The sequence below is a fragment of the Accipiter gentilis genome, chromosome 8 (assembly GCF_929443795.1).
Source record: "Accipiter gentilis chromosome 8, bAccGen1.1, whole genome shotgun sequence".
NCBI lineage: Eukaryota > Metazoa > Chordata > Aves > Accipitriformes > Accipitridae > Astur > Astur gentilis.
Genome location: NC_064887.1, coordinates 41297609 through 41317747, shown reverse-complemented (window position 1 = coordinate 41317747; position 20139 = coordinate 41297609). Strand labels below are relative to the sequence as shown.

Below are 20139 nucleotides of genomic sequence, written 5' to 3'. Positions count from 1 at the left end.
TTTTTGGCCACATGCTTTGTAAGAACTCATTAAATCACTTTTTTCCCCTCATTTTTTTCCAGTAAAACTAAGCTTTTCACAGCTTCCATTGACTCTATTATCCTGAATCTCTGGGGAAGGTGGGAAGTTTAGTCACACTTTTGTAATGAGGGAAAAATAAAGATATTATTTGCCTTTTTTTTTTAAGGTTGCTAAATCAAATTAATTCTGAATTAACTGTTCCTTAATAAGAAAAGAGCATTAAGAAAGTCAATAACCATATTTAAAATAAATGAGAGGAGCATTTCACTTACTGCATCATATAGCGAGCCACTGATATCAGCCCCATAAATTGGCGAGACAAACGTGAGGTTCTTCCAGTACTTGCGCTCCAAATCTTCAAAATCTTGATGGCGTGGAGTACAATACCTGATAAGAACATGGAAAAGATAAGGATGTAAGAAGTCCTAAGGAACGCTAATCACAGACAGATTAACGACAGAGAAGAACCATGCATTTCAAAGTAGGCCCACTCAGGAGGTTACTGAAGGTGCTTTTCATTTTTAATTCTACTCAGATTCATATAATCCACTGCCTTTTAAATCTTTCTACTCTTAGTGCGTACTGACAAACAGGATGTGCACTCATGTGAAGCACCAGATCCCCATCCTAAGGATGCATGAGATGAAGTTATTACACAGGGAGCTGAAGGCAGGTAAAGCACTCATGTATATGCTGTGTTAGCAATATTTCAAAATCGATTGCATAATGTCAGTATTGGTCAAGTTAAAACCCAGGGTACTCCAGAGCTCTGGGAAAGTGACTCTGGAAAAATGATGCAACTGCAGGTTGTTTCAGTTGGCTTGTCCCAGCTAACTGAAGTGCTCTGCAAAGTTCCCAGTCCCTTCGGAAGACACTCGTGTTATTAGTATTAGCTCAGGCACTCCAAGATACTTTATTTCTACCTCAGCCTTTAATACACCCTGAGCTCTTCTTTGAATCCCAAGCCATTCTTTTCAGGCAGATTCTTAGCCAAATACTGACTTTGAAGAATCTTTCTGTAACAACTCCCAGAAAAAGATCTAAGATATACCAAAAGCTACCAAGTTACTAACTTGTTTGAGATTCTGGATGTAAGCTTTCAAGAAAAAGCTGTTACCTCAAAAATGCTTCCTATTTAACAAGGCTACATTTTCTTTTCAGCTTGTTTCTATAAAGAAAAGCTTTCTGCACAACTCCCCCATTCACAGTACAAGCACATCACTTAACACCAACATACTTCTCGCTATTAGCCAGACGCCGGTATTCTCCCACAGTCATAGGTTTCTTCTGTATATTATACTGGGTGAATAACCCCGACTGTCCAGTAACCACCTGCTGAATAGGAGCTGGAATAACCATGTCATCAATGTCATCATAGGTTTTTCGGGGCTTCCATTCCTTGGGAGGAATCACCTGGAATTGGGAAGAAAAAAAAATAAAAATAATGGAAAAAAAAAAACCCCACACACCACGCTACTTTATGTTCACAAAAGGCAAACACAACCTCTACTGAAGAGAAACTGTTGAAGTGGAAGGTATTTCATTCTGCTGCTGCAGGTTATCAGATAACAGCAGCATCTCAAATAACCAGCACATATGACAAGACACCTGTTCTGCATCTGCTGAAGTGCAGGACTAGCTGACATGGTTAGAGGGCTGATCGCCTGCCTCCTAGCAGTCCCATCCGTACAGCGTCACAGAAGATGGCCAGTGATGATAAGAAGATATATAGTTATACCAAGGAAATACGCTGCATGCCAAAAGGACTGCACATGCTTTCCCTCCATAACGGCATTCCTCGCTCACCTACCATTCCACAAAGCTGCATGAAGACTCCAGCTGTTCTATCAGTACGTTGCATCTCTGCAAGTCCATAACCTTTACAGTAGTGTAAACAACTATTACATCTAGAAGACCACTCACATTAGGGTTTTCTTGAGGGGTGGGTTTTGCGGTTTTTTGTTTGGTTTGTTTTTTACTAGGAAGTTTTTTTTTTAACTAGGAAGGCTCAAAATCCTGTTGCATTATTGCTGTTGATGTTTTTTGTATTTGTAGGTGACACATCAGGGACCAACTCCTTAAATGAAAAGGGGTAAGGGGTAGAGAGGAACAAAAGAAAAGCATGGGGAATGTGTCCAGAACTCTTTCCTCACTCTTGGAGGCTGTGCAGAAAAACTGCTGCAAAGCAGTGGCGAATCTGGAAAAACTGTAATTTTAAACAGAAGAGCTGGCCAGCAATTCTAGGCTCAAGATCAGAGAACAATCAGTAGGACATTCAGCGGGCATGTGGAATGAAAAAATAAAATATCTGCAATCTAATTTGGTGTAAGGATTAACCAAAAAGTTACAGGAACGGGAGGACAAGTTACTGATTTTTATGGGCATGGTTCCTCCAGGATATGATGAGCTCTACTTCCATTACAAGGCTCTGAACTGCAGTTGCAATAGAGACACATGAAAATTAACTTGAAATGCTCAGATTTAGTCCTACAAGTAGAGTAATTTCTTCACAACATCTGGAATTCACCAACAACCTTTATTAAAATAATCTACCCTAGCAGACTCATGGAATGTAATTGCTAGTACACTTGAATGGACAAGGAAACATTTCACAGAGAGCTTTTTATCAATACCCAGCTCTATTTAGAACTGTAATAAAAACCATAATTGACCTATGTTTTAGAAGAAATAAGAATTATTTCATGCCTAACAGCTTTATTTCTCTGCTGTGCTTTATTAAGTTCTGCTAAATACCATACGTAACAACTACCTTGTCAGAACAAATGATCTCCCTCAGCCTGTGGTGCAACACGACACAGCCACAGAAATACTCTAATCAATGAATCCGGATTTTTTCCAAGCAGTTGTATATAAAGTACTGGAATTTAGAAGTTCACATGAAGAGTTCCCATAACATTTCATCAGTTTCAGTGTAAACATACGGATGGGAAGGAAGCAGAAAGATGTTTCAGAGCTGGCTGGAGGGCTGCTTCCCAAAGCTCAAAAAGGCTTTCAGGTATTTTGGAAATCACACATGCATACAGGACACATATACAGGTCTAGACTCAAGTCAGCATAAGGTGGTAACCCAGAACATAAAAAGGGCAAGAGTAAAAAGTCTGCCCCCATTCACACAGATATGATTTAGACCCTCTCTCCCCCATCAAAACCTAAGCAGACTTCAAAAGCTTGATCCTTTATGCTCTGGGGGAGCTGAAAACCTCATGTCTCCAGCCCTTGAGGACCATGTCTACCACTATCTATATCCTCAGCAACAGAACCAGGACATGGAAATACCCTTAACCCATCTCTGCAAGGACTGGGAATGTCCTTGTTTTCCAGTTAGGGATCAGAAAAAGACATCCTGCAAATAAACATTTCTTTCACTCTTATGAAAGGCTTGTAACTCTTATGCCTTTCCTCTCTCAGTAAAACGAGACAGAGATTGCAAGCACAATTTTCAAAAACACACTCTGCTTGACTACATGAAAGCCAACTGCTTCTGAGTGATAGAACTTCATAGACAGCTTACATAAAGCAGAGCCGCAGGAAGGCAGCCTTCAGGAAGCTTTCAACTACCTAACCTAGGGCAACTCACCTTGGCAAGCCCTGCTCGGTGAGCTCCTTGCGATTCCATGTAAGCAATGTATTTCCCAAAGTCCCGAAATTCCTCAAGGGTGGGACGAAAGGTCATGATCTTACAGCCAGGATTCTGCGGGTTTTCCGACCCCATATTTCTAGTTCGGCGGCAGCACCTGAAGAGGGGAAACAAAAAGGAATAAAGAAAGAAGAGAGGCAGAAGAAAAAAAATACCGGTTAAAAACCTTTGTTTTCTTTCTAGTTGCTTTAATGAATTTCACAGAAAGGCATGGATATATTTTTCATTTCTCTCCCCTACTCCCCCAAGGAAGTATTTGTAAGTACTATCCTCTAACATGGATATGAAGAGCTTCTGACCAAAAATCCACTTAGTCTATTTGTTAGCAGGGCCCTAAGAAGGGTCAAGTATCAGGGAACTCCAGATACCAGTAACATCTGAGAGATCAGATAGGGCCTAAATATAGATCATAGACTTAACATCGCCCCCTCCATTCATCGTATGAAGTAGTATCTCATTAGAATGAGAGTCAACGAACGACAAACTTCTCACCACCTTCAGCACCTATTTGGTGCGTATGTGGAACTAGCTGCCCCTTGTGCTTTATCTTTTTCTGTATCTATGTTTGATAACAAAAGCTTTGGCCAGTGTTGTTTTTTTTTTTCCATGTGCTAGGCTACATTAAAAATAATAAAATTAGTTTTTTTAAACTGTAACTTCATTACACTTTGTATTTGTGATGTACATAAGACAAAACAAAGTGTCAGACAATTCTTAAAAGAAATGTAGTGCACAATTTCAAAACATCTTTCAAAGTGAAAAGCAAAATTGCTCAATTTACTTCCAAATTTGCAAGGGGAAAAAAAAAACCCACAAAGCCATTCAGGACAAAAAGCACAATTTTTAAAATGAATCTTTGTAAGGCTATACTGAAAACTTATAAAGGCAAACAAAAAGTCCTAATGGCATTTCAGTTGCAAATATAACTATGAAAATACTCTATGTCAGAAAAGCAGCTACAGCACATACAATATGCTCAAGCTATCACGAGAGGGCAGTACGGGGCTTTTAAGGAATAAAAGGTGCAGCAACACTATGTCAAATGTGACTGCTAAATCACATGCAAAGTAAGTTTGGATTTAAATTGATTTCAAACTAGCCAAGAAGTCTTCCAGATGCTACTAAAAGTACTCTTTGTGTTCAGAAAAACAAAACAAAACAGACAAATACTGCTATATTAGTGTTTTAATCAGTGAGCATAGCACAAAACTCACACTTCTCCAAAGAGATAGCAGATATTCTCGCCTGCCTCCCACAATTAAAAGCATCACACACTAATTTGTACAGACTCAACACCCAGCTCACGCAGGGCACCAAGGTTTCCTTTACAATTTTAAATGGGTAAAACATTTTTTCATTTCAAATGCAAATTAAAAGTTTTGACTTGAAATTCTAGAAAACAGAAACTTTTAGAGTTTTTCAGAGTAACTTTTATGTAAAATTTGTTTCAAAACAATGGTCTGCGAGTCTAAGCCCTTCCCCAATGCAGTCTTTAAAGGAATTTCATGCATAAAATCACAGCCTCTCATATGCTCATCCTATCCTCTAGCATCTGCCTGGTGCCTCCTCAACCGCAGCATTCCTGCACCCCTAAACTAAAAGCGATGTCAGAAAAGCTCTTCCCAAGCCAGCAGCCAGAGAAGTAAGGCATACTTCATAATAAAATCAAACTATAATCATAGAATGGTTTGGGTTGGAAAGGACCTTAAAGATCATCTAGTTCCAACCCCCCTGCCACGGGCAGGGACACCTTCCACTAGAGCAGGATGCTCAAAGCCCCATCCAGCCTGGCCTTGAACACTGCCAGGGATGGGGTATCCACAAATTCTCTGGGCAACCTCTTTCAGTGCCTCACCACCCTCATAGTGAAGAATTTCTTCCTTATAACTAATCTAAATCTACCCTCTTTCAGTTTAAAGCCGTTACTCTTTGTTCTGTCACTACGTGCCCACGTAAAAAGTCTCTCTCTGGCTTTCTTGTAGGCCCCTTCAGGTACTGGCAGGCTGCTAGAAGGTCTCCCCAGAGCCTTCTCTTCTCCAGGCTGAACAACCCCAACTCTCTCAGCCTGTCTTCACAGAAGAGGTGCTGCAGCCCTCTGATCATCTTCATGGCCCTCTTCTGGACTTGCTCCAACAGGTCCATGTCCTTCTTATGTTGGGGGCCCCAGAGCTGGACACAGCAATGCAGGTGGGGTCTCATGAGAGCAGAGGGGGAGAATCACCTCCCTCAACCCCCAATATTGCACAATATCCCAAAGCAAAACCAACTGATGAAAAAGATACTGTTCCACTCCCTTCACCGCAACAGATACTGCTAACAAACTGCATTTCCAACAGAAATTGTCACACTCTTAAAACAAAAAGGCCCTTTAACCAATTCCTCCCACCTTCAGGGTGGCCCTGCCCAAAGAGATTTCCAATCTTGCCATACAGAAAAAAAATTGCTACATTTCAGGGTCAACATTTTAAGATACGAAGCATACTTGATCCATACCCGCAAGAACAATTTACTACACAAATGTTTTGCAGAAATACAAAAAAAAGGAAAGAGTGTCTCCCATCCCCGAGATGAACCACAGGAGTTGATGAGCTCTGAGAATCCATCTACCAGAGGTTTCCTCCAAACTACTGAAGAAAAACACTGTTCACCAGGAAAATACAGCTGATCCTGGTGAAGAGTCAAATAAAAAGAAAACTGACTGTCAGAGAAGTGGGACACAGAAAGAAACCATCCCCAAACTTCTACTCCAATGCGACCTCACTGAGAATACTTCTGCTATTTTTAAACCGGCTCTAGAAATGCCATGAAAGTTCACCCGAGCGGGAAGCACCAAGTCAGGCTCTGCAGCAGCACTGCGCACCACCGGCTGGTTAGGAGTATCTGGCTCAGGGAAAGGAACTTGAATTCCATCCTGAGAAGGATCCATGCCAGCACCATCTGCTCCAGGGATGCCTTCCCAGTATTTTCAACTTTAGCCACAACCTGGTGGGGGGAATAGTCAAAGCCAGGTTTTATTCCATCTTTTCCTCAAGATTATCTCCAGCAATTCCAATTTTTATTCAATTAACCGGGAGCAAATAGTCAAAATACATGCTCCAACAAAGGGGAGGGGGGGGGAGGGGGGGGGGGGGAGATCAAAAACTACTTCATGCAAAGCTTAATCAATTAATTAAAGGGTCTATCTGCCTCAATACAAACAATGTCACTCGGCACTCTGGAACTCTGTAGTGCAGAGGCAGCAAAGCACAACAGATTTTTCCATGTGTAATCCCATCTCTTTATTCTAAGGAACATCTTAACACCTACCCTAGATAGTGTTTGCTGCAATGTACCTTCATCTAACTAAACTACTTAATCTATTACAAAAAAAAAGCCACAGAGCACACAGGAAGGGAGAATCAGTTCAACTGCTTCAGTAAGAGAAGCGTCCAAAGCCCCTGCCTGTACGTGCTTCCCCCCACCAGCCCCAAGGAGCTCAAAACACTCAAGCCACAGAGAAGGCTTAGGGAAAAAAATATTTCTTTCTTAACTACTTTGCACATAGCAGTACTAATGTATTTTGGATAAATAGTGGCAGTATTTACTGTTACCTCCTTCCCAGCTACCTGTATCACAGAGGACAAGAGGCCAAGGCAGCTGGACAAGCCCAGGGCTGCGACAGGAGCCCAGCCACCCTGCAGCTTCCTTATGGGATTTTCAGGAGACAGCCTCAATGAAAGTGCTGTAATAAGCTCACCAGCATCACTGAGGAAGATTTCACAGCAGAATCTGACTATTCTGAGAACACTGAAAGCATTTTTCATTCATGGCTCTGCCGTGCAGCGGGGTGGATGGTGACGATGTGAACAAACTCTTCTCTCTTCACTATTAATACTGAAAACGATGATTTTGCAGAAAGAGTCTAAGCCTCCTATTAGTTCCTGACTATTAAAGGTATTTTTCTCAGCTGGGTGCATTCTGTTTCTTTGTAAGAGAGCGTAACAACCTGAAATATTAAGAAAACCTTCTAATATGCAACCGCGATAAAGAAACGCTAAAACTTGTCTTCAGAGGGATGATCTCGGTGGCCACGAAGAGCAGAGTTTTTAATTTCTGTGAGAGACTTTTCCCTCTAAAATTATGTGATCCAAGACACTTTTGTGACCGAAATGCTACACCTGTTGATTGAAACCTTTGTACAGCAGAGAAAAAGCCCAAGAAACGCAGCTGAGTTCAACAACTTGCGCTTGCTAAAGGATTTGCAGGACAGGGAATCCTTCCTCCAGGGAAAGGCTTGGGACTTTCAAGTAGTTCCCCGCTGCTCCCCCACTATTGATCTCGGAGGAGTGGATAATGCCAACTCATTCTCCTCCGCTTTCGAGTCAGGGGGTAACTTTGACTAAAGGTAGTGACTATTAGTAGACACAAACCTGCCCTTAGGCACCAGCACTGGAGCTAAATACTGTGCCTACACCCAGGGCACAGGTCTGCAAACGTAAAGCAAACCAGTCCTGCTGGTTTGCTATAAACCCCCCATTATCAATCTGGGTTTGAACAGTAAAAATACTGCAGAATTTATGACAGAGGACTTGTTTTGCTTATACAGCAACACTAGAACACCATCTTTAATCTTGCTAAACAAACTTAATATGCTCTCTGGGATCATCAGTTTCTTTGATAAACCAGAATGCATGTACCTTCAGAGCCCTTGAAAAAAAGGCACCAGGTCTAAAGCTAAACTTCTACCCAAGTGACATATGCCCTGCTACTATATACATTACACCATATACAACTGGCAAAAATACTTTTGAACGATTTGCTGTCTCTCCAAAGGTACGGTTTTCTACCATCAACCCCCAAAAACCTCTTACTGGCTTTTTGCCAAAGGCCTTGAAACCACACAACCAAAATTCAAAAAGATTAAGGAGAAGGCCCTTTAGAACATATGACTACAGCAAAAAAAGGAGAAAGTAGGCGTTCAAAATCTGGTAGACAAAACCATGGCATGCATGCCGCAGGCAGCAAAAATAACTTCGTGAAAAAAGGATACATAGCATCCACAGTGACTCCACAAGATTTCACTTGGGTTGGGTTGTGTTGGAAGGGGCTGAAAAGACACAGGGAAATATCCTCCCGAGCAGACCCTGGAACCTGCTGCCAACTCAGAACAGAAAATATACACATTAGCCTGACTGCACTGGTGGTGGGCACACACGCTGGCACCAGTGTCACACCCTGCTGAAGAAAAAAGAACCACAGCCATCAAAATTTCACAGAATAAACAAAGTGCTGGCCGCAGTTTGAAGCAAGAGGAAATTTCACAGCAGTACCAACTTGGACAGCTACTGAGCTCCCATCCATGGCCATTTGTTCTTCTCCTGTGCCAAATATGATGATTTGTGGTGCCACAGCGCAAAATGATCAGGGAGCTGACTGGTTACATGGCTGTGCTTTAAAATAAGCAGGTAGTTGCAGGGGTAGGACTTTTACAGCAATAGGCAAAAGCCACCATCTCAAACCACAGCTTCATCACACGACAAAGAGTTTCAAACATCTGAAACAGTTACAGGAAAAGTCTTAGTGGATTAAACTTTTCTAGAAAGCACACTTATAACAAAGTCTCCTCCTACAACACAAGTCTCTCTTCCCCAAACAGAAGAGCTTATCTCCTACATACACTGGAGTTTGTACACACCTAAAAATGGATTGAGGGCTACTGGTGCTCTTCAGTCAAATTGCCCTTTTATTACAGAACACTCAACCTACTAACTCTCAATCTAATCAATGCAGACAACAAACAGTACTGCACTTTTAACACCAGTAAAACTGCTGTTAGCAGTTCAGAAAATTAAGTTCCACAGCTCATTACACTACCTAAGGACAGTGAATTACACACCCTTGCAGGAGACCATCTAAGGACAATGCATGCCAAACCCAGGCAGGCAAGTGTAGTAAGTCCCAGATACCGAGGAGGAAAAAAAGAGGAGATATAATGAAAAGATCTAAATGAGGCAGATCTAAATAGCTTAGATAATTGAAGACATAAAGACGACGTCACGTCCAGCACAAAGCACAAAAATCATTAATATATAACAAATTATTCATTTAAATGCTGAAAACATAGCAGCTAACTCTTGGGGAAGAAATTCTGAGTGCATTGTACTCCTGAGCGGAGGAAGCTGCTACCAGGCAAATAATTTACTGTTTTAATACTTTAGAAAGTTAGAGAGAGATGCTGTACCTTAAGGTTTTTAAATCATAACAACAAAATCTTAAAACCTCCCTTGCCCTCCATTTTTCATTATAACCCTCTGGATGTGACAGAGCGCAATCAAAGCCTGGCAGCACTGCATAACACCATGGGAAACTGAGTATCAATGGCAACAAATTCTCTAATCTTGTTTCTACACCCAAATTGTTCAACCTTCTGTCTTCTTGCCTTGCCTGGCAATTTCCCTGGAAAACTTCTATCTATTGATTCAAATACATCTGCTAAGTCTCCCCTGCCCTTTCAACAGTAACTAGAAAAAGAGAGGTTCGACTCATCCTAGGATTCCTCACCCTAGGGCAGGCTGGACAGCATTTTAAGATCTCCTCATTACCTGGCCATGGTCCCCACCAGCCAAGACGACGTGTCCTACTTCACCACCCCCGAGAAGCAAACTACTGTGGTGGCAACCACCATGCCCTCTCTGGAAAGTCCTGCAGAATGTTTGACACCCGGGAAATCCATCCTTACATCATCGCTTACCTCACAGCTGCCCCTGCGTTTCAAGAGAGGCATCACTCACTGTTTTCCCTGCAGGCCTGGGCAATACCTTAAAACAACTGCCAGTGCTTGGAAAACCAAAAAACTGAACAAAGGAGTTAAACTTGGTCATTTAGCTCATTGTCCTCAATTAAACTGTCAATCACGTTGGTTTTATGCCCATTCTCAGGGAGATGAGGCCAAGTCAGGCATTGATGGAGTGTGGGAGGAGGCAGAGCAACCTGCATAACACACTGTTCTCAGCAAAAACAAAAACATATTGGACAGACCTAATCAGACAGCCAAGGGGCATCACAAAAAAATCAGGATCCACAGCCTTTTTGCAAGTTTTTTTCCCCTTCCTCTGCTCTTTGCTCTCACAAATGCTTAGGAGGGAACTTCTGCCTCAGGGACCACCACATCCCCAGGCTCAGACCTGCAGCTGGGCTTGGGCTGCAGGCTCCCTTTGGGATTAATAAGTAGGAAAGCTTGCCCAAGTCTACTTCCAAGTCCCTGGCACACTTGAAATGAAATAGTCTGAGGGAAAAAAACCCACCTGATTCTCAATTGAAAATACTGTAAAGTTAAAAAATTAAACGAAAAACAACAAAACACTGATTTTAAGTGTGCCTGAATTAACTTCTGACTCGCTTAGCATTTCTGAGGCATTTCACATACAACAAGGTAAGAACCCTGTTCATGGAAGTATTCTTTAAATTCACTTTTAACTCATTTGACTACTAAGTACTGCACACGAATATTAATGGAAACCTCATGTGTTTATTTGAAATGGCATTTTTTTGATGAATTAGGCTGGAACATAGAGGGCAGATTCTTCAACTTCCTTTCTCAGTAAGCCAACTAATTATACCTAAACTTACATCTAGATTCTCACGAATCAGGCACTATTGAAGTTCCTTAGCAGAACAAAAGAGACTTTTGCAAAATTTCAAGACTGTAAACAAAATAGGCAATTATATATCACTAGTTTTAGAGAAGAGTTATGTGTTGCAAGCATAGCTGAGACAACTTTCCTTTCTTCCCCTTTATTCCTGAGAATCAGATTACAGCATTAGAGACAAAGAGAGTGTAAATTTGTAAGTCTGCAGTTCGTTGTGGTGTTGCTCAGCCCAGTTTTAAATGACTAAGATTACTGCAAGAATTTTAAACAGCTTTTCCTCAGAATCATTTACATATTCATTACATTTTTAACCTCCCAAATTGTTCTGAGTTTTGTATATCCTTCATAAGGTCTAACTAAACATAACAGAGGAAAGATTTGAGAAACAGGAACAGAAAGACAACATTCCCATACAGGCACGGTGAGTACACACCAGCCGAGTGGATGAAGATCTACAGTGCTTGGGATTTGACAAATCAAGAGTATCTTCTATTTAATTTTACAATCCACAAGGCTTCTCCAGAATTCCAGATTCTCCTGTACTTGAAATCAAGCAGCATATGTAGCTCATTAAAGTAAAATAAAATTTTCCCTCAAAACATCCTCTTAGCTATGTAAGTGTACAGTTACTCATACATTTCTTCGAACTGCAGCAAAATTATTTAGTCACAAATAGCATTTAAAAGTAGAAACAGTGTTTAGATTTAAGAGCAATAAATCTGTAAGAAATTAAAACAGTTCATTATTGCCTGAAGCAAGGTAGTCAACAGCCTTCTGTAATGTTTATTTCTGACTAAATTCAGAATCAGTACCCAACTGCCTCTCAGATTCACTGTTTTACTGAATATGCAAGATAAACTCATACTAAAAACACACAAATCAGCATACCACTACTGAGACAGACTCTATAACCAGGCTTCCTGTGAACTTGTTTACTGCGTGACACAATAGTTATCTTTGCTGTCTTTCATTATCTTCATTATAATTACTGCAATGATATGGAAGTATTGGAAAAAAGCAGAAAAAAAAAAAGAAGCCGGAAAGAAAAAAAAGAAACTGGACTGGTTCTTCTCAACAGCTCTACTGTGACTTTGGATCTTTGATGCCAGGTACACAAAACTAATTTGGGTTCACTTTGCTAGAACATGAAGAACAGCATTTAGGAGCTCACCATTTCAAACTGCAAGACCACAGTGAAAGGAGAACCTCCTGCCCAGACCTGGAGCAACTGAGGTAAAAAAGGTACCTCTTTTTTTTATGTATTCCTGTTCAGTCTGAACAAGAATTCAAGGTCTCAATGCATGACACTTGAATTCAATGCAGCAGTGCTGCAAACCTCAAAATAATGTAAAGTAACCCATAGTCCATTATTACCAGAAATTGTATGCATTTCAGAAAACTTGATTAATGCACCACTTTGTAAAAAAAGGTAATTCCTATATCAGATTAATACCTAATGAGGACTAATTCCCAACAGTCTTCCTTCAGCAAACCTGCCAGAACTACAAGCCTGCAGCAACGCTCTCAGTAAGTTGCTCAACTTCTCTAGGTTGCTTCAGATTTTTGTAAGACAGAACTTCAACAAACATGATTGTTTAAGTGCTTTTAACTATTTTACCAACGTAAAATCAAAATCTTGGTTGTGTTTTTTTTGCACAAGGTGCTTTAGGTCCTGCCTAGAGTGGGTGTGACACACTGACCCAGATTCCAGGCTTAAGAGAAGCTGCATTGCCAGAAAATTATGTACTCGGGAAGAGACTGAGCAAGAGGCAAAGCCAGCAGGCGGAAGAACGGGACCAAGAAGCATAACACAGTTCATACAGCTCCAGAAGCGCACTTGAGCAGGCATATCTGTCCTCAGCTGCACCTGTAAATAACTTAAACTCCTCATCTTCACAGAGAGGAGTGGGGGGAACCCCACAGTCTTCTATTGGGCATTTCGTATCTCATCTCATACCCATTTCACACTTCTTCACCAAAATTGCAAATGAAAGGAGTGAGAATTTAAAACCTAAATTAAAGCAAAACCTAGGAGAAAACAAGGTAGCTTCACAACAGCTTCAAGGTAACATTTAGACAATTTTAACCTCTCGCAGATCAATTTTATCTGGTTCTTCTCTCTGGAAGCTACACCTCCAAACCTTAACACATACATCACAGCCAAAGCTGCACTGCTCGTTTTGCCAACGCAGAACTGAGAACAAATATGCTAAACTTCATGCAAACTTCTTATCTACAACAAAAAAATAAACAGAGGCTCACCAAAATCCTTCCCACTACTCTGAATGCATATTGGAAATTGTAAAGGACTATCAGAACAGCTCAGGAAATCATCTTAACACACCACCAACTTCCAACACTGTCGTCTTCGGCCATATTCAAATAGAGTATTTTTATCACGTAGGTTTAGGAAACAAAAGACCAAGCCTATATTTTCCAAGAAATTGGCAACTTTTGCTTTTTTCATGAGCCTTCTGAAACACCAAAGGAAAAATGAAAGTTGCAGGTCATTTTTGCCATGACTGAGGCACACACAGACTAAGTAAGGATCCTATACTACACAAAAATATTACAACAGAATACAAATATGTTCCCCTGTGTCAGCAGCCATCCAGTAAGAACATAATTGAGGAACTGCTTAATTTACAAAAGAGAATAATCTACTCCATGAAAATACAAATAAAAGTAAGTACCTTAATTAAGCCACGGTAATAAGTGACTATATCGATAAGCTGTGACAAGACAGAACATTTGGTCCAAAACAAAGATTGAAAAAAAAAAACCCCAAACTTACTAAGCACTGATCAGTTTACTGAAAAATACAGAAAATGGAAGAACACCTTTCTCATCCCACAATGATTTTATACTGAGAACAATACCACAACATTAATATCACTAGACCTATGTACAAGGACAAGGTTTCTGCCAATATTTTGCAGTACTCGAGGATTTCGGTTTGCTAGTGCATCAAATGGACAAACCATCTTTTGATTCTTAAATGGATGACAAATAATTACTTCAAACAGTGCCTTGCACAGCCACAGAGAATCCTGATGGCATCCCAATATATTAAGCAAATCCCTCACTTGCAGTGACATATTTAGCTGTCATCCATCTTTGATATTAACAGATGCTATATTGCAAGTAAAGCTGCATATAGCACACGCACACAACAAACGGACAGACAGTAACAGGCGTTAAAAATCCTTTTCAACAGCACATGGTAAAACATTAAAAAGCGAGTCAGAAAGGCTGGAAAATTCACCAGTCTGCAGTTCTTCTATATTGCCTAGGATTAATTAAAAGGAAATAAAGTTTCCAATTCTTACGACTGCAGAGAGATTTTCATAACACATTAACTGATGCATGGTTGTTTCAGCCTGCAGCAAGACAGAGCTATTATTTCTACTTACATGTGAACTTCCCTATTCATTGAAATTAGATGTAAACTTTGAAGGCTAATTACAGCTACTTGAATGCCAACACATTGTTTATTGTATTACAGCTGGATACCCTAGTAGAAATAAGAATACATAACTCTTGATAAATGTACAGAAGAACCCCATATAGCTAATGTGCTTATCCAGCACGTCTGGACAAACTGGTTTTCCCAACTCATATAAAATTTCTTGAGACCTCTTATATGAAAAGAGTTCTAAGTTTTCAGAAGTTGCCAATATTTTTGATAATTTAAAACGCCTACTGCCTGCAGATCCGTAAAACAATCACTCTACATTATCTGTTAAATGACAGGAGTTGATGGTACCACTAGAAATAGTTTTCACTTCATTTTGCTCCAACAGTTCACTTTAACAGGACGGTAAGTAGTTCCAAGTACCGTAATTGCCTCAGTCCAATAACCAGCATTATCTACAGGAAATAGGTGGGATTCTCCCTGAAAAGCCCATTTCGCTATCAACTTCTCATCAAAAGCCAATTAAACCTCTCATATGTAAGATCTTACTTATAAAAGCCCATGTCCACCCTAAAGTCAAACTTTAAATGTCAAACCTGTGTACTTTGTTCTTTTGCCCATGTGTTCCAACTTACTGAAAAAACTAACTTCTTTTATATACAACCATATATATTCTGGACCCATTGGACTGGTTAAGGAAATTATCTCTTTTCAAGGAGCAAAAAAGGAGAAAGAATACTACATTACTGAGCGTTGGCCAGCATTTTCCTGTCAAAAGATGTTTCATTGAGTGTCTTCTATGGGAACGGTAGCTCTGTAACTAGGAGTCAAGTATATCCACCTACATATACTTTGCATAGGAGTAACTCCTACCACTAATGAGAAAGAAACGGCTGTCGATTCCTTTTGGCACTGGAGGAGTCAGTCTACCCACCTCAACTTCTTTCACTTATTACAGGGGAACCTAAAAATTACGAACTTGCTGTCAAAAAGTAATTACCCTCTACATACTCCAACTGTTATTTTATGTAATTGCTGAAATGTAACTGTAAGTTTTAAATTCTAGTCTTTATGATTTCTAGTGATTACGTGAATTTTAACAGAACAGGAAAAGGAAACAGAAGAGAAAAAAATGAAAAGTTTGTAAGAAAGAAGTTACTTATTGTGTGCAAAAAGGGGGAAAAAAAACCCCTATTAGGTTTCTGATGAACACAGTTCCTTAAAATTAACTCCTTTTGGTTAAAAGAAACTTAGCTTTGAAAGGGTCAAGCTTGATATAACAGAATAATGTATTTACACTGCCCCAGCACAAAGACAACCGAGTCACACAGCAAAACTCCAATGTTCTAGGCCTTATCAGCAACACAAAACCAGTTTGTGCCCTTGCACAGCACCCATTCTCTACAGCGGCTTTTATAAAAAAAGTATAAAAGTTAAAGAACACGTCTAAAACTAAATCTGTGACTTCAACCCTTTAAAATAAAGGGGTCCAAAACAGTTCTTTCTGCAATATACCTAGATCCTACGCAGCTATATATACACCATCTTTGAGAACAAGAATCAAAGCCAGCTTTAAAGGAAAGCCAAGTTCCACCTTTAGATGAAGGGTTTCCTGAATAGTTTCCCCTTCCACCACGTACTACAACCTAAAAGAGCCTAAACATCTTCTATTTATCTCTTTTGAAAAAAAGGGCAAACTGAGCAGCTAAAATCCAGGGCAAGTCACCAAAGCGTGACCGGACAAACAATTTCTGCAGACCACAACCGTTTCAGAGCCGGTCGTCTCACTTTCTCACCCTGCAACGTTTGTGCTCAAGGCTGTGCAAGGGGCGAGAGGAAGGACCTCTGCATATAACCACGGGTTGTTTCTGTGCACGACAGGCTTATCATTAAAAAAAAAAAAGAAAGAAAGAAAGAAAAAAAAAAGCTCTGACAGTCTCTGGAGGGGGGGGGGGGAGAGAAAGAGAGAGAAATAAAAAAATAAACCCCCCATGCCGGTTCCCTCAGCCCCGGGCCCGCCGTCAGATCAAACCCGGACCCCCCAGACCCATCGGGGCAGCGTTGAGTCGCCAACATCTCCCTTCACCCGGCGGAACCCCTGCTGCCGATCGCCGACCGGCCCATTATATCGCACAAATCAATCCCCCCCCTCCCCTATCGCGACAAACAACCGCCGCCGCGCATCCCCGGGCCAAAACGGCGCCCGCTACCGATACCCCCGGTACGGGGATGGGGTGTAAGGGACCACCCGGACACCCCCTCCTCCGAAAAAAAAAAAAAAATAAAAAATAAAAAAAAATCCTGCGTTGAAACACCGCGCCCAGACGCGGAGCTTTCCGCGGACACCGGGCCTGGGCCCGAGGTACCGGGGGAGGGTGTGAGGCGGGGGTGCGGATACGGGGGCGGTGAGGGGGGGGGGGGGGGGGCTCCAACCGCGCCGCCCCGAGACAAAGCGGGCGGCGGGGCCGCGAGGAGCGGGCCGCGACGGGCCCGGCCAGGCCCCTGGCCGTACAGGCCGGGTTTCCCCCACACACACACGCACACACACACACCTCCGCCAGGGCCGGGGCCCGGCGGCGGCCGAGGGCCGGGCCGTGAGGAGGAGGAGGGCCGGCCGGCGGAGGGAGGGAGGGAGGGAGGGAGGCGCGGCGGGCCGCCGTCCGGAAGCGAGACGCAAAGCCGGGGCCCGTCGCTGAGGAGAAGCTGTGGGAAAGGGGCTCGGCCTGAGGAAGGGAAAGAGATCGGCGGGAGGGAGCCCGGGGTTGGGGGGGGGGGGGGGGGGGGGGCAGCGCTGAGCTGCGGGGGGCTCCGGCGCCGCGGTCCCGGGGGTGGAGCCGCAGGCGGCGGCAGGCCCCCGCGGGGAGGGAGGGAGAAAGAGAGAGGTAAGCGCCGGTCGCCCCCGTACCTGAGCCCGCGGGCGGTCCCCGGCGGTGGCTGCTGCGGTGGCTGCTGCGGTGGCTGCGGCGGCCCCGGGCTGCCCGTCAGCGGAGCGCCGAGCGGGCCGGCGCGGGGGGCAGAGCGGAAGGGGGGCGGTGAGGAGAGCGCAGCACCCCGCGGCCAGCACCTGCCGCCCGCCTCCTCGCCCCGCTCGTTGGCTGAGGTCGGCACCGCCTTCGCAGCGATTGGGCGCATCGCCGATGAGAGGCGGCGGTTGCTGCCCATGGCGGAGCCGGTCACCGAACAACAAGACGAGCGCGTCTGTTGATTGGAGGGTTGCGCTGGGTAACGGCCCGCCTACCAGTAGGCGGGGCAGTCGGTCGCTCTCACGTCGCTCAGTCGCTTTCCGCCAATAGAACGCGGGAGTTGGGAGACGACGGCTCGCCCTCAGCTGCTATTGGGCGAGAGACGGGGAAGGCGGGCTTCGATAGGCGGTGCGGGCTGCCCGTCAGCGCCTCACGGCTCTGCGCTCCGGCGGGGGCGCGGGGCGGTGAGTACGTGAGGAGCCGCACAGCAGCGCGAAGAGGCGGGGGGGGGGGGGGGGGGGGGGCTGCGGCCGCCCTGCGCCAATGGGTCGGGAAGGGACCGCCCCCCCCCCCCGGCGGTCTGTGGCGGCCTCATGGCGGCCGGGCAGGTGGGCGAGGGGTCCGGCGAGGCCGGAGGAGACTCGTCGTTAACCTTCCCCTGCTCCCCCAGCCCATCCCCTCTCCGCCAGGGCTGGTCCCCAGGGCAATGGCGTCGCAGGGTGAGGAGGAGGAGGGGGGGTGTTACCCTGAGGTAGACCCACACAGGCCCGAGCTGCACCTTGCCCGCACTTGTGGTCGTCAGGGCTGCTGCCAGTCAGGCTGCCCCTGAGGAAAGCCTGGAGCGGGGTTAGCACAAAGGTGTTAAAAATGGCCCACGGTACGTTTCACGGCAAGGTAGTCCCATCGGCATCAACGGCCGGCAAGGCTGCGTGTGGTAAACTTGGGGTTTTCTCCACAAGCTCCTTGCAGAGGGCAAAGCTCAGAGCCCAGCCCCACACCTCCCCTCATGGTTGAAGAGGGGGAGCAGCCCCAGAGGGAGCCAAGGAACCACAGCACCCGATAAGCAAGGTGAACATAAAAATATGAGATCAGGCGTTAGCTGTAACACGCTCTAGCGCTCACTGTATTTGGGTGGTAGTTTTCGGCTCCTTGTAGACCCCAGTACCTGGAGGTTCTTAAAAAAGTTAACCGTCAGCTACGGGCAGTGCACGGAATCCTCCCCTTCCCACCAGTTCATTTTTTAAGCCTACTCTTCCTTCCAGTTTCCCCCACAGAAGATAGAGCAGTACCACACTACTACGGCAACCAAATTTTGGACAGAGGGTGGGGGACATGCTTCTGCCAGGGGACCTGACGCGGCTGCAGTTTCCCCCTTCTACCAAGGCCGCGGGGATGCCACAAGTGTGGTGAGTACCTGTACCCCTGTCTCCAGCAGTCACCATCACCACACAACAGATAACGCTTTCTAAAGCAGCTGCAATTACAGGACCATGGAAGCCTGCCAGGACGAAGAACGAGCAGGGGCATTTTTTAATTTGTGCTCAATTAAACTGTGCAGACCATAGATTCTGTACACTTGCTAGGAAGCAAGATGGGAATTCCCAAAATAGAAGAAAGAACCTTGCATTTTGGGGTTGTTTTTTGTTGTTGTTGTTTGTTTTTTTGTTGTTTTTTTTTACAACATTGTTATTCTTGCTTCCCGATTCCTTATCCACAAAACACTTGTTTTACCAAATCACATATTGGATATTTACTCCAGAATTTTACCACATCAATGTACACAAGTATGTACAGGAAACAAAGCATCATCCTATTAATAATCTCTGCCATTAAAACAAACAATCCCTTCGTATCCAAAGCCACACACCAGCTCACTTTATAGCATGGTAATTTTCCTAGTAGAGCTTTATGTTGAGATCTGCAAGCCCCAAATTATAAAGTGTCTAATTTGCAGAAAAATTCTAATTCATCCTAAATAAACACTAAAACTCTGAACAGTACACTGAAACCTATGTAGGAAAACAAAGTTTGTTTTCCAAATTCCAAACAACAACAAAACCAATATACTAAGGAAGTCATGGCACTAGGTTCTTTCAGTTTAAATACACAACTCTTCCTCAATTTCATCCACTCGCCCCAAATTCTTCTCCTCACAATATAGAGTGAGAACTGGAAGGACATTTTCAATGAAATTTAAATACCTGAATTCGAAAGTGTTTAATGTTAACACTACCCTTCAAATAAACTTAAAGAGGGCAGATCATGCAACTGCTGCTTAAACAGCTTTTTTTTCCCCAACATCTTAAATGCCTGTATGTTTTCTTCATTTAGTTTATCTGCATTTGTTTATGAAAACCTGTGTTTTAATTTATTTCTCTGGTTTGCTAAGTTAATGCTCACACAACTTGCTATAAACACCTCCAATATGATAAATGACATGGCTCTTCTAAAAAT

The 20139-nt window shown here is 43.4% G+C and overlaps 1 protein-coding gene across 3 annotated transcripts in view; it reads right to left on the bottom strand.

Annotated features, from left to right (window-relative positions):
• The window catches only part of KDM4B (lysine demethylase 4B), a 95422-nt gene extending 77492 nt beyond the window's left edge, over nt 1-17930 (bottom strand). For all 3 annotated transcript variants that reach the window (XM_049807566.1, XM_049807567.1, XM_049807569.1), the window contains exons 1-4: nt 17628-17930; nt 3620-3776; nt 1259-1434; nt 294-408 (exon numbers count right to left, since the gene is read on the bottom strand). In XM_049807566.1, the coding sequence (XP_049663523.1) occupies nt 294-408; nt 1259-1434; nt 3620-3776; nt 17628-17884 (705 nt within the window). In that variant the 5' untranslated portion in view covers nt 17885-17930. The remainder of the gene's footprint in view (nt 1-293; nt 409-1258; nt 1435-3619; nt 3777-17627) is intronic.
• Nucleotides 17931-20139: the final 2209 nt, after the last annotated feature.